The sequence below is a fragment of the Aulostomus chinensis genome, chromosome 17 (assembly GCF_037954235.1).
Source record: "Aulostomus chinensis isolate RoL2024-O1b breed Wild chromosome 17, RoL_Achi_v1.0, whole genome shotgun sequence".
Taxonomy (NCBI): Eukaryota; Metazoa; Chordata; class Actinopteri; order Syngnathiformes; family Aulostomidae; genus Aulostomus; species Aulostomus chinensis.
Window position 1 is genome coordinate 14,379,033 of NC_141336.1, and position 15,393 is coordinate 14,394,425.

General features: G+C 43.8%; 1 protein-coding gene across 1 annotated transcript in view; it reads right to left on the minus strand.

The window, feature by feature from the left end:
* dph6 (diphthamine biosynthesis 6) overlaps positions 1-15,393 on the minus strand; it is a 59,331-nt gene that overhangs the window by 32,325 nt on the left and 11,613 nt on the right. The window contains exons 4-8 of the mRNA XM_086183074.1: positions 11,996-12,069; positions 10,402-10,520; positions 2,095-2,156; positions 1,648-1,742; positions 1,418-1,511 (exon numbers count right to left, since the gene is read on the minus strand). Coding sequence (XP_086039200.1) covers positions 1,418-1,511; positions 1,648-1,742; positions 2,095-2,156; positions 10,402-10,520; positions 11,996-12,069 — 444 coding nt within the window. The remainder of the gene's footprint in view (positions 1-1,417; positions 1,512-1,647; positions 1,743-2,094; positions 2,157-10,401; positions 10,521-11,995; positions 12,070-15,393) is intronic.

Below are 15,393 nucleotides of genomic sequence, written 5' to 3' on the forward strand. Positions count from 1 at the left end.
CCACCCCCCCTCCCCATACCCCTTCACTCTACCCAACACTCATTCACCGCCCCCCCCATCTGCTGTCAACTGCATTAGGCCATATGATAATCAAATTAATTATACTTCAGCCCCTCTCTCCTAGCCAGCATGAAAAATAGCTTGACTAGCATTAACGGAGGGCAAATGATGGTGGTCCATCCCCACCCCCTGAGCCCGGTGCAGTTTCCTCTAGTGCTGGTGTCACCGCCGATCTGTCACCCTGACGAGAAGAGCTTCAGAAGGCTGAACCAGGGCAGGTTCTCCCCTGGTTGTGCCCCCCCCCCCTTCCTATCACAGGGCCCTGGATCTCCTTGCTCTACCCCCAGCAACCTAGGGGGGGCTAAAGGGGCTGTGGAATCATGCACGCGTGTGTGTGTGTGTGTGTGTGTGTGTGTGTGTGTGTGTGTGTGATGTGATGGGGGGCAGGAGCGGGCAGAGATAAAATATATAGCTTTAGGGAGTGAGGCTGCAGGGTCATGGGTGTTGTGGGATGGGGGTATGTTTTCTGTCCATAACAGCCCCAGCCCCCCACCCCAGCATGGGCTACAAATAGGAACACAGCACACAAATTCAAAACATTATTGTGCGATGAGCAAAGAAACACATGCAAATAACATGATTGACCCAGGAAACCTGCACAGCTTCAGGCTACTATGATCCCTCGGTGTAACCCGCATAGTCTGATACAAAAAAATACCCCGTTGTTGGGGAGGGGTCTTGTTTATCCAGACAATTAAGAAGGGAGTGATTAAAAGCAAACCTTTGATCACTGGCTCCATCACAGCAACATCTACGGTTGCTTGTGTCACCTGTACTTTCAGGTAAAGTAAAAAGTAACAAAGTATTGAGTTCCCTCTGATACACCCCGAACCGATTCCTACTGCTTCCCCGCAACCCCCGCCTGTGTCCACTTAGCCAGCTACCTGAATACAAAGCGCCTTAATGTGAGTAGACATGTTTATTAAGCTGGGCCTAGTTTCAGGCTGCAGTGAATATTGCAGATGTCAAACTAGGCCATGTGGGGCTGGAGGAGAGAAAGGGAGGGAGAGAGAGAGAGTGAGTGAGTGAGTGAGAGAGAGAGAGAGAGAGAGAGAGAGCGAGGGATGAAGGGAGAGAACCGAAAGCAAGAGTATGCGAAAGAGAAGGCCCTCTGGAGGTTGATCTGAACACTGCCCTGCAGTTCTCGCTTTTCTCTTCTCCTCGACAAAGTTATCAAACACCAAAGGGTTTTGTTCTTGTATTTGTTTTTTTCCCTCAGAGTGCCTTTAAAGTAATCAACCCCGAAGCAACTCAAACTTTTGGATGTCAGATTATTGATTCAGCATTGAAAAAGCATTGATCTTATTTGTGGAACGAGTGAAAACTTCTTTTTTTTTTTAAAGAACTTCTGACTCACGGCGTCTTTGTTCTCCGTGTGCATCTGGGTGAAACGAAGGTAGCCAACTGGAGCAAAGGCATCTGCTGAGTGGATCACTGTCTCTGCTGCGTCACTGCAAAACATGAACAGAAAAAAAAAAAAAAAAACTTTTGTCAGTTGTGGTTAAAGTATCACTTCTCAAACTTATTACAGCGTGAAAATAGTGTAACAGTGATCACATGTTCGTGAGTTAATGACGCTTCACTCACATAACAAGCCTTTTTTTGAAGAGGGGGCAATCGAGGGTGAAGGTTTCGTATTCACCTCCTTCGCCACAAATATGGACTCCGTACTTCTGGGAGAGCTACACATTCGAAACAAGACTCTATTAAAATAAAATCGTGTACCCTGTATATAAATTACAATGTAAAATTCCACACTTTTGCCTCAGTTTTGAATCAACTGGCAAGAAACACACTAACGAGTCAGTTAAGCAGTCTAAAAACGTGCTTGATTGTTGCAGAGACAACTTAATTACCGGTAAATCAATTTCAGACGTGCAGGCAAAAGCACTGATTTAACTCACTAAATCCAAATAACTAAGAATAGAGTTGGTGAGGCCCATCATACTTTAAATACAATTAAGGAAAATATATCTAATTATTGAATTACAAGGTTTAAGGATGGTGTTATGTTATGCACAACAAGTCTGTGACCTGTTTCAGATAGGCCTCCATGTCAGCCAGAGGTCTTCCTAAGTGCTTGTCTGGATCCAGGCCTGGACAAATTGGTGGGAAACACACGCCCACACACACACACGCACGCACGCACGCCCACACACACACACACAGACACACACACACACACACACACAACACATTTAGTAAGTAATCCACACACAAACACCATTTCACATGTATGACATGAGAGCGAGCGAGAGAGAGAAAGAGAGAGAGAGAGAGAGAGAGAGAGAGAGAGGGAGAGAACGAAAACAGTGATTGAAGATGACAGGCAGGGAGGTTTATGGGCAGTCGCGCACAAACACATACACACACACATGCACACGCGTGCCCACACACATACACACACACACACTCACAAAAACCTGCACTTTGGATCTATTTGTTTGACTTTGCAAATAGTGTACACACATCTCTCTGGGTAAGGGCAACAGTTTTCAGTTCCTGGCCACAGAGCACCCCCCCCCCCCACACACACACACACACACACACACACCCTTGCCCACAACCCCCTCATCTGGTTCCCTTTGAGAACATAAACTCTGGAAAGAGATCTTGTTTATTTGCCTTTTCCCTCCCTGTCCCCTTGAAATGGTGCATGGAAGTGACTCATGGGAGAGAAAAGAAGGAGGGGAAGAGAAGGAGGAGAGCTTTTTGTGGTGCCACACTCTAGAAAAACAAACAAACAAACAAACAGGCAAAACCAATCAAATCGACGTGTGGAAAAATTATTAAGTGAAATCAACTTTTTGCCACACCCCCTTGGCCTTTTAATAGGCTATCTAGACCTTAACTTGACCCAGAGATTAGCACTTGAGATCAGACCTATTTGGGGATTATGTACATATCAGCAGGAGTAAAAGGGTCGACTTAAACAATGAACATGTTACTCAGCTTGAGCGCTGAATGGTTTTACTCCTTTGTGACACTAAATCCTGATTTTTTTCCTCCGGACGCCTGTTCCTGATGGCACTGCGCCAAAAAAACCCAAATGCCCACTACCAGGTGCTTTCCATAAAGAATAGAACAATTAAAAAAAACATAACGGGACATGAATGGAAAATGCTGCGTTTTAAGAACTTCCAAGCTATTTAGTTATAGCCTCGTTCATGGTAAAGCACCAATTACTGGACTTACTGATAAACCTCTCTGGAGTTATCATGGTAGTCCCAATTTTTTTTTTGTTAAAAAAGGTGGACTGCCTGTAATAGTTTCACAGAAAGTCCAATATCAGTTTGGGATTGTGTGATCCCGAGGCATTACGTGCTCATAATCTTTGTCAGCATGCTCATGTGTTTAATTAGAGGAGGAAAGTTAATCGTAATGTGAGAATCTCTCTTCTCTCATGGCCTGACAACCTCAAAGGTTAACTTGTCATCAGATCCCCCCCCCCCACCCACAACGGATGGGAGATGTGAAGGAAGGACATCCCATGCAGGGGTTCATCTTAATCCCAGCTCTCTCTCTCTTTTTCTTCTACGGGCTCCAGCGGTCCAGCACTGCTATGAGGGGGAGAGAAAGATGGAGAGAGCGAGAGAGAGAGAGTGAGGAAGGGAGGGAGGGCCACCACGGCAGGGGAGAGAGAATAAGGGAGAGAACATGGAGTGCAAAGAAGGAGAGAGAATGAGCAGACCCTTATTCTCTTCCCAGGGGATCCGTGGTCTTAATTAGTGTGAGAATATCTAATCTCAACATCCTCTCATCTTAACCCTGCCAAAAAGGTAATAAAGGGGGGGGGGGCATTAAAATTCAATCCCATTTAAATATCCTCTATAATTAGTCATGTCTTTTAACAAATTTTAATAATTGGCTCCAAATTGCTGAGGGGATGCCGCATTTTTAACATGTTCATTAACTTCGCTGCTCTTAAATTATATATCATACATGGTTTGATGTTTGCGATGAGGGAAGACACAAGAGTGACAAACAGACAGGGAAAAAAAAAGAGAAATGCTGTTTTTCTCAGTGCCGTCGAGGAGCACTTGTGTGAGCGATTTCTTAATTGATGCTCCTGACTGACTTGAGGTTGCCTGAACCGTTTAGAGACGAAGACGGGCGGAATCTAGACGCTTTGAGTAGCCACCGGTGAGCCTTCAGCCATCTAACGCCGCTCATTTACATGATATGCACATCTCTGTCTCCTCTGAACCTGTTTTACAACTTGACCTAAACCCAATTACCTAACCTCATTATGCCACATTAAACCCAAATAAGCCCACTAGAAGCCGCCATTAGTCTACCGCCAGAGATAGCAAGACCACACTTTGGAGCGAGTTTCCCAGAGAGAGACCGAGAGGAATAACGCTCCCTTAAAAGAGCTTCTTCTTCTTCTTTTTTTTTTAAACCTTGTATTATCCTATAAAACTCCAATTAAATCCAGTGAACTTTAAGAGTCAAGTAATGAGGATGTACGTTTAAAAAAAAATAATAAAACACCCTCGCTGACATTTAGAAAGACTGAAATGATCAGGGAATAAAAAGTTTACCAACTTAAAGAAAACTTAAAGACATTTAGGATGTCAAGTCAGTTTTTATGTGGAAAAACAGAAAAAATAACAGTTAAAAAATGCGCGGCGTGTGGATGCCCGATGGCGTCTACGCATCATCAGTATTGGCAAATATTGTTTTGTTTTTTTAATAAAAATGTCGGCATCAGTCGGTTTCTTCATTTTTGTTCATTGCTGTTGACAATTAAACAAACAACAAACAAAAGGCTCTTCTGAATCTTTTGGAAACAGAAAGAATGGTACTCTTTCAAACTCAGTTTGTCTATGGGTGATTTTTCTTAAGTAAGGAAAATGTTGACGTCACATGATCTTGTTTTTATCCGGACAATATCGGCATCTGAAAATGTCAGCTATCGAACAAATAACTCCTAAGATGTCAGCGTACTGGATTTGGGAAAAAAAAAAATCGAATATCGTGCGCTTGTGGCACAAACAGTGTAAATTTTCAGCTTCGATTCTGCCTAAAAAAGTTGAAGATTTGAAAATTAGTTGATTATTTCCAGAGCATTCTTTAACTCTTACTCTTTGGGACTATTGTTGGCCGTAGCCCACCTTAGAAGAGGTTAATTTTTGTACCCCCCCCCCCCCCCCAAGCAGTGAGTTATGCATTTAATTGAAACTGCTTGTGATTTTGCTTACCGAGCTTAATGCTAAATTAAAAGCCTGGAGATTCTAGATACTGTCTGAGCTGAGCTGAGCTGAGCTGAGCTGAGCTGAGCGCAGTATCGCAGACATCCGCGGGTTGTCTGAAGATCTGGCGTGCCAGCTGACAGCTCGACTTTAATCCCTGCCTTCAGAGAGAAAATTGGATTCATGATGTGTAACATTTTAGCCTCTAAATGGATGAAATGAGCATCTCCTCCCTAGTAAGTGAGCTGCATCAGCCTTTTAAACAACATTCTCGAACGAACTGCGGCCAAAACAATAGTTGTTCACGACCGCCTAATCTCCGCAAGAGGAAAAAAGAGAGAAAGAGAGATGCAGAACGGAAGGGAAGAAAGAAGAGCAAGGAGGCGGCGCCATACAAAGGATGATAAGATTAAGGTTATATGGGAAATTTGTCAGGCTCTTATCTGAAATTCACTGTCTGTGAACAAAATAATAGGCAGCATCAATTGTGAGGCAATTGCATCAAGATTAAATCTTTTCAGTCCAAATCCACAAAAAAAAAAAAAAGAGAGAGACCGAAGGTACTTAAAGCTTCATTGGACTACGGCCAAGTTAACCTTAATAAATCCATTTTCACAGAAATATTCAAAGTGCAGTTTAGTTTGAGATGATTCGCAAGGAGGAGGGAAAAAAATTCTGTCGCATCCAACTGTTCGAGGTTGATGCAGTTGAACCTTGAACCCAATACTAACGGTTCCAAAATAAGATTTGGAATTTGTTCAAAACGAATTGGCAAGAAAAGGTTGAGGTTAGAGCGAAGGGATACAGTTGTTCAGTTAATCTCATCCCCTGTTGTACCTCCATGTCTTTTGATGTCTGGGTTTTGATTTAATCTCATATTAACTTGAGAAAATGCAATGAAGTTTGACCTAAGAAGATTCAAAGATGTTGACCATGTCAGGACAACGTTTGCAGCGCGTCACCTAATCTCATCCCCTCTGCCATAAGATTTTTAATAAAAAGGGAACTGAAGTGAGTTTCCGAAAGAATGTGAGAGATTATCAACATAAGCGCCTATTTTAGACCCGCCAGCAAACTTTGATTGTCGAAGAAAAATACAATAATATGAATGGACTAAGTGTCACTGATGGACTAAAATGATGTCATTTTAATTTGGCCAGGGTGGGAAAGCATGTCACACAAAGTCCAGGAGAAAATGGCTCATCTTTTATGTGGACTGTTGAAACAATACCCGAGTCTACACCTGTACCACATCATCATATCACACTCGTACACAACAGCTGTCGAATCCATAGCAGCGAGAAGGTAGCTTTCACAATCCCAAAAGCAAGATACAGAGATATTACCCTCTCGCCGCCTCCTAATTTGAGACTTGCCTTTGAACATGTGTTTTAAGTATTTAGCAAATTATCTACCGCTCTTAAGTGTGAGGAAATCAGTGGAAGCAAATTTGTGACACACAGCTTCTCTTCCTCGTAGCTCAGAGGCTCGCATGAAGGGTAAAAGATCGCGCGGTGATAAAAGGTTTCCCAGCAGAAAGACTTTGATTTCACACATGCCAATTATTCCAGGAGCTGAGGGCCAATTAACTATTGAACCTGTGCCCCCGCCCCCCCCCCCCCCATACACACCTGCACGACTCAATCAATTAACTAATTACATGAATATTTCATAGTGACTTTAGGAATAGCCAATTACCTCGGTAAGCTCGGGAGATGTTGAAGGTACATCTCCTGTGCGGAGGCGCAGGCTCAGCGCTCCCCCTCCCTCCAATGTGATGATGTGTTCTTCCTTTTGTTCCTTCACTTCAGAGTTGAGCTTCAGTTTCTCGAGTTAGAGGGCTCTTTTCTCCTCAATCTAAGCTCCTGGTGTGCACCACTGAGCAGGACTTGTGACATCTTAGCAGCAGCAGATGGGATGGGTTATTTTTTTTTCTGCGGGTGACCTATTAACAAGGCAGACATTTAGGAGCACAGGTGCAGCCAGTTTATGGTCTTGAACATGCGACTTAGCGCAGCGCACAGTCGTACCTGATGAGGGTCACACGGGACGGGGGGTTTACGCATGGCTTTTCTCAGGACTTGCCATGGCAACACAGACTAAAGCCGGCGACACACTGTATGATTTTGGACCGACCCAGACAAAAAGAAACATACCCGTTATCTTTGGTCTTTGGGTTGAGACGTCGCACTGTGAGAAAAGTTCAAGGGTGACTGTTGCCACGACTCTGACAGTATCAGAAAGGTGTGGCAACCGTCTCACTGTGTGACTGCTGCTACCACCTACGTCCACCAAATGAAAACTTTTGTGACACTGGTGCTAATATAACAGCAAGTAGCATGGAGGCTAAACTTGCTGAGAAAAAAATGTGCAGGGAGCAGTTGCAACGAAAATCCATCCATCCATCCATTTTCTTCCATTGATCCTGTTCAGGGTCGCAGGTGGGGCTGGAGCCTAGCCCAGCAGCTTTCGCTCGTGAGGTGGGGTTCACCCTTGATGGGTTGCCAATCAATCGCTGGGCCAACACATAGAGACAGACAACCATTCACACTCACAGTCACACCTTTGGTCAATTTAGAGTATCAATCAGCCTCGTCCCCTCTTGATGTCTTTGGACTGTGGGAGGAAGCTGGAGTACCAGAGAGAACCCACACAGGAACAGGGAGAACATGCAGACTCCACACAGAAAGATCCCGTGCCTGAGTAGGGGCTTGAACCCAGAACCTTCTTGCTGTGAGGGGACAGTGCTGACCACTGCACCACTGTGCCGCCCACTATGAAAATCAAAACATTAAATATTGGCAATTGATCGTCCCTACAGACCTAATTTACTTTCCATCCCCCGTTTGCTTCTGTAATTCCCACTGATACATACACAGTAAAGTCAGTCAACAACAAACGTGTCCACATCCTTCCAGTGCTCATTTTGACTGCGCTTCATCCAGTAGTTTTAACACCACAAAGAACGTTGGCGTGACCTGTTGGTAAATTTGCCGTACAGGTGTGTGAATCATAGATTTTTCAATGTTGGAGAGGAAGTAGATTCTTTTAAAGAATTAATTCTTCTTTTCATCGATTATTTTTTCCCCCCATTTTAATGTTTGAGGCTACTATCCCCGCAAATTTCAAACTTCTAGAGAATTCACTTAGAGGATCATCCTCCCTTTAGTCCGCTGTCTTTTCATAGGAGGGATTTGTCATCAAACAATATCAACCTTTCATATAAAAAAAGTCTTCTTTCTTTATCTGTTCACCACCAACTTCTACCTGTCCTTCTGCAAATGAAGAAATATTAATCTTGATTGACTTGCCACTATTACAAACCCGCCAAAACTCACAGTAGAATATCATAAGCTGTTTTGGCTGTCATTTCAGAGGCAGACTTAACCTTTGCCCTGCATGAGTTGGGTTTTTTTTCTTCCCCCTCATGAGGTCTGTACAAGTAAATCCCTTCAAATCTCTTTCTTTTGTACACACACACACACGTGCACACTAAAGGCCATAAAGGTACACCCTTGTGTCACCCAATCTCCCCTAAAGAGCACACCTCACTGCTCAGACCTGCTCCCACCAAAGCTGCAATTATACGAGCGGTGCCTAAAAAAATAAAAAAGAGCCTTGGGCGCTCGCACCCCTATTCAATTCTCTCCTTTCTAATTACCACTGCCTCGGGACAGGTGAGGAGTCAGGGCTGATAAGATCTCTCTCCCTCTCTTTTTTTTTTTTAACCTGTAGCCAAAACACACACACACATCTCGCACGAGAATACAGTGGGAGGCCAAGACACACACACGCAAAAAACACACACACAAAGACACCTGAGGTGATTTTCCTTTCTAATTATAATCTTCTGAAAAATGCTGAGAATTCGCTTTCAGATGGAGTTGTGTTTACGATAGAGGGCTTGGCGGAGGTAGACAGGTTACGGGGTGAAAGAGGTCTTTAAGGTGTGGCTCTTTTGGGTTTTTCGATCAATATCCGATGTAGAATTTTTGTGTACAAGTAAAAAAAAAAAAAAAAAAAGAGTACACGACAGTTATACTCCCGCTGAATCCCACAGAAAGAAAAAAAAAGATACATTATTCATTATGAGCGATCTTTAAAAATGAGAAACAAAGTCCAGCAAATAAAGTGCCAATGATGGATGGTGTGACAAATGCATTCCATGAGGGGTTATCTGAGCCGTGTTGAAAGATATGCAAAATATCCTGAGCGGGCTACTCAGCCCGGGACTCCCTCTCGACTGATTGCTACCAAAGGTGACAACAAGCACTTAACAGGACGTAAACAGTGTCGAACTGATGATCTATTGCCATAAGTAGAGTTTTAAAAAAAAAGAAAGAAGAGAGAACCATTTATATCCGTAATTATCATTCACCACTCGAAACATCAAAGAGAATCTGATTGTCAAGTTGATACAGGTAGGCATTTTGACATCATGTACCAAAGAAAAAGAAAACTTTTTTTTTTTTCAAACATTATCCTGTTATTCAGTAATCTGATCTTCCTGTCCTCGGGCTCCAAAACAGGCAGGTAGAGAGAGCAGGTGACACCGCATTAACCTCTTCCCTCGGTGTTGAAGCGGTTGAGAATGAGCTGATTTTCATCTTCGCTTCACGGACCATGTGTTCGGAGTTGTGCAGAAGAAGAGAATACGGTGCTTCTCAGACACAATGGGGACATGCGTCGCTTATTGACAGGTTGCATTAATGTGCGGGGGCAATCACCTGTGATTACTTCTCAACTGCCGAACCCCCCACCTCACGCTGCCGCCCGCCCGCCCGCCCACCCCAATACCACTGCACACTTCTCACACCTCCCCCCTCTGCGCCTCTTATCTTTTCATATTGTTCTCTGCTTCAATAGCTTTGCCGCTGGCACAAGTCTCAACACTGCTGCTAAGCCACAGATTAATGATTAGGGCATTACACTTCTTGTCTCTCCTTTTCTCTCTGGTTACACCCCCCCCCCCCCCCCGTCTCACTTATCTAAATTCCGTCCCTTTCGATTTCTCTGTGCCAAAAACTACTCCAGAGAGAGGACAAAAAGAGGTGAAGGCTAAATCACTGACCAGAAGGGAGGGGATATCAGACTGCTCACCAGATGCTTGAGACACAAAAGATGTGTGAGCGAGATGTAAACTAACCGAAGGCGGCAACTTTGATGAGGATGGCGTGGAGGTTAGATGATATCATCTCTGAGAGGAGGGACTCCTGGTCTCTGCGCCACAGGTAGGCCAGGGGCTGCAAACCAAGCCGCATACATCTAAGGAGCAGGTGAAAGGAGGCAAGATGGAGAGTCAAAGGGGTTAAGACTGAAGAATATTTACACCAAATGGGCTGGGTGCACTTTACTTGTGACACCCTCAGCGCATTCTCACAGCTGCTACCTGCAGAAGTCGCTTCAGTTGAGAGGAGAATCATCACAAAACTTAGTGCATTAACTCACGCAAAAAGACATATCCAGGGCAGGTAAACAGGGCCAAAGCGTGTGTAAATTCCTGAATCTTATTACAGGATTTGGGTGAAGCTAAAAGCAATTCTTTACATTCTTCTTGTTTTCAGAAGTCTAGTGGGGGGAGCCGTGATGAGTCATCAATCACGCCTAACAATGCTAGGTTAAGCAAATTTACCGTCCAAGTTAAAATGCTGGAAGGGAACAGAAATGCAGCAAACAAAGCAAAAGTCAAAAGAAAGTTCAGTCGGGTTTGTTCGGATAAGTGTTGCTAGCTAGCATGAACGCTTTGCGCATCAAAGTTCATTTATGCAACATTCCTCTGACGGTCAGTAATGTGTGTGACAAATTTAATGTATCGTGTGTGTGTTTTGCTGTAATACTTTACGTTTATTGTATCTTATAAGGTGCTGAGAAACTTCCTTCACAAACTTTTAAATTTGTGTTTGTTGGATTCTTTATTGGTGGTTTATAAATGTAGATGTCGTGGAAAATGTCTCGGATGGTTGTAAGTTTGAAAACTGGGGGACGCACCGAATTTCTCTTTCTGTCTCGAGATGGTGGGGATTGTTTTGGAGCAACACCAGATACACACATACACACGCACATCACCACTTGGTGTGTTTACAAATGCAACGGAACGCATTTCTGAACCACACCCAACCACATCTAACATCAGTGATAAAACAAGGAACTTTCAACCGGAGAGAGCAGCAAAAACACTGCATTTCAGAGAGTTTGTGGATCACGTGTCTAATTTGTGTGAGTTTACAGTAAACAAGGACAGAAGACAAAGAAAAAGAAAATACAAAAAACAAAAAAGCAGAAAATGAATAAAACCCAAACAAGTCTACTGTGTATCCGTCGTCAGTAAGCCATCTCGTGTGGTGCACCTTTAATGGGATTTTACAATATTAACAAAATCATATGACAAATCATGAAGCGATCAATTATATTTCTTTGATTTCGGATACACCATAACAACAAATCCAGTCTAAATAAAATGGCATAAACAAACCTTTGTGTGTGTGTGTGTGTGTGTGTGTGTGTGTGTGTGTGTGTGTGTGTGTGTGTGTGTGAGAGTATGTGTTTAAACAAAACCCGGTCCAAGTTTAGTACACAGGGTGAGCTGAACACTACAGAGGATGCACTCTTTTCCTTCAGTGGACCACGGAGCGTGCGTCATGCACATAGAGGCACGGGGCCTTAAATGCGCTGTGTGTTTGTGTGTGTGCGTGTGTGTGTATTCGTTAGAAACTCAAATCAGCAGTGTTTTTCTGACTTACACATTTTCCACACGGACCCTCTGGTAATCGGAGAGAATAGCCCCTGCAGACACTGCCTCAACACCCTCCTTTTCCTGCGGGAAGGATGGAGGAAACTGAAATACAAAGCTTTCTTGCCATTTCTACAATACGTGCAATGTAATGGCAATATGACGTCACCATCCCGCGGGGGCCCAAATACAGTTTGCTCAATCTACAATGGTTTTCTGATGTTGTTATCTGCACAAAAAACCCGCACAAATACATGTAAACACACACAGGCACACACATGCACACAGACTGGGACAGACAATGAAAACAGATTCCTGACGGCTCTTTCCTTTCACTGGACCGCAATCCTGTGGGGATGTTTACAATCTGGTCGTATCAAGGCCGATGTGGTCCAGCCCATATCCCCTGGAGGTTTGTGTACATTGCACAGCGTGTGTGTGTTTACGCATACGTGCGAGAGTATAAGTGAAGACACCACTAAAGGCAGTCCCTGGACTTTATCAGCAGATTTGTTTGAGCGTGAGATATGTGTGTGCGTCTGGTCTCGGCTTCCTTTCTTTACATCCCCAGGTTGGAGGACGCAGTGACAAGAAGACGTATCGGTGGAGGATTGTGTCTGTGACTGGCGTGTAACTTTAATATTGCTGAGGGCTCATTTAATTGCTTTTTCATATCATATTCAGATTTTAGGAGACAACTACGTACTCGAGAGGCGCCACGGCGGCCTTGAGACGCATTCAATCTTCTCTGTGAGAACACGATTGAATCAGGGGTGATGCATGCAGGAAACATACAAACACGTGCACGAGCTCCCTCCTCACCTCGGAGCCCCTCCCCTTCAGACACACACCTGCAGATTCATTAGAACATTACACGGGCTGTAATTAGAATGAGAGGCAAGCGTAGCAGCAGTGGAGGGATGCACTAGTCTCCAGTAAATTACCTTGTAGCCGTTATCAATTTCCCTGGCTACTGGTCCTTAAGATAACCCCCCCACCCCACCACGCTGCCCACCCCTCCTCCACCCTGTGGTCCCTTCCTGCAATTTTTCTCTGCCTGATAAACATGCTGATTAAAGCGAACAGCGTGTAAACCTTTGATACTTTCCTAAATGAAATCCATGCCCTGCCTGGGGCCTGATGCGACGCACTGTCTCTCTCTCTCTCTCTCTCTCTCTCTCGCTCTCCCTCCCTCTTACACACACACACACACACACAGTGCAATGTAGGCGTGCTAGCTAATCAGATAAAGGATGTGCTCCTTGTGTGTGTGTTTGTCTGTGTGTGTGTGTGTGTGTCTGTGTGTGTGTGTGTGTGTGTCTGCATGTGTGTGTGAGGTATAAAGGGGAAACTGAACACACAGCACAAGCCAACTCTTTGACCTAAAATTTGAAGATCTTAAGGGATTCGGTTAAAGTTTTAATATCCGTCTGATGTGACCAACACTGGATTAAACATAACAGTCAATTCTACTGGCCGGTGACAGTAATTAAGTCAGACTGATAACATTTCAGTCCAGCACCGAGCGAAAGGGGGGCTGCAGGCAGTGTCATGTAATTCTAGGTAAGCCTCAGGGCCAGCACTCCATTCTAATGCAATGATAACCTTTTCCCTAAATACAACTGTCACTTCCTAAAGAGGCGAATTAGGAGCTAAAGTGTGGGATAAGGAGAGACAGAGAGAACTAGGAAGGACTGTGTGGAACAGAACGTGCTGTATCAACACCAACTTGGCTTTCAGCTTAACAGAGCGTCCCCGGCAACAGCAGTGGACAACAACTCGTGCTTCTGTCTTTCTTTGCCGTCTACGGAGGAAACACATTGTAGATATTTGAGTCTCTAACGTGGCCTCGGCCAATTAAATGAGTTTTCCTTTCCCTGGCTCTCAGTACATTACATCATGCAGCCTTAAAATACCCAGGCCTACTCATTACTAATGATAACACAAGACAAATTTCTCACACATCTTCTTTTGTTTTTCAGAGGAGACTGTAGCTACTAGACCTCTTGGCAAACAGCTTTGGAAAAATGATTATTTTTGGATATGGCTGTGTTTTTTGTCACAATTATAGCTATCACCCGGAGACAGGCAGGAATGAGGGGACAGCTAAATGTTGCTCTGGAAGTGATTTTATACATTCTAGGCATTTCTCATCCTCTGTGGGAAAGATAAATGATTGCGAAGAAAAGAATATGTAAATGTGAATTGTTGGACGTTAAAGGAATCGTCCCATGTGTATTCACGACGCCATAAAGAAATACAAACTTGGATTTTATGGCAGCTGAAAATTTTATCAAAATGGTTTATAGTGGGAATACCTGACATAGCAGTAAGGTAGTACAGTATAATAATAAAAATAATAAAATCTTTATGAGAGCTATCTGGCTAAACGATGTTTTGACTACATTAGAGGTGTGATCCGGGTAAGAAGCTAACATCATGATAAATCAAAGGCGGAGGTCATCAGGACTCCTGTGACCCACAAAGCACTTTTCTTTCTTCATGACTGTTGGCACAAGATCAGAAGATCCCCCTTTCTGCGCTGATGCCGTGTCACTTGTCTTTTTTTTTTAACGTTTAATGACCCTAGTTCATTAAAGGAAGCTTTACCTGATCCAGGACCGGAGGCCCTGCATTAACTCATGCCCAGAGCGAGACTAATTCTGGCGTGGCACGGTGCAACAGTGCAATGCCCGTAGCAGACCATCAGAGGCATACTAAACAAAAGCGTGGCCCGGCTTCCCCTGTCCTCTCCATCAGGCAGAAAAGCTATTAATGAGGATCTATGGCCCAGAGCAATGGAAGCCCTCAGTCCCCCCAGCCATGTCCATCAGGGTACTTAGCCCCATGCAGTCATTAACTTCTGTTACTAATTGTCAAATTCATTAAACTACTCCTTCCCCCACATCCGGATGTCTCCTGTGGAAATGAATGAAGAGGACTGAGTTATTAAGATGTCAGCTGTGTGGAATATTAAGGCCAGCAGACATGCTCCACAAAGAAATGATACGGCCATTAAACTATATCAAGGTAATGTGTGTGATATACTTTGTAATTATATATACATTCGTCTTAGTAAAAGATTAAAAGAGTAGTTGAAATGTATTCACAGTCACAGACCACGCCTTCAAGCAAGCTATGTATCTGCCCTAAAGATATAAATACAAGACAGTTGTAAAGCACCAAACTCAGCTAAAGAATACTGCTATTCTAGAGCTTTAAGGTACTCACCCATGCCACACATTCAGCCTGTGTAATATTCAACAGTCCGAGCCATTAAAGGCAACCAAGGCAATTAGAGAGACATAAAATATTAAAAATTCAATATTCATATGGAACACATCAGAACCCTCATTAGCTCTCTTTCAATGGCTGTCACCAAGACGTCTTAATTATACACCCTTACAA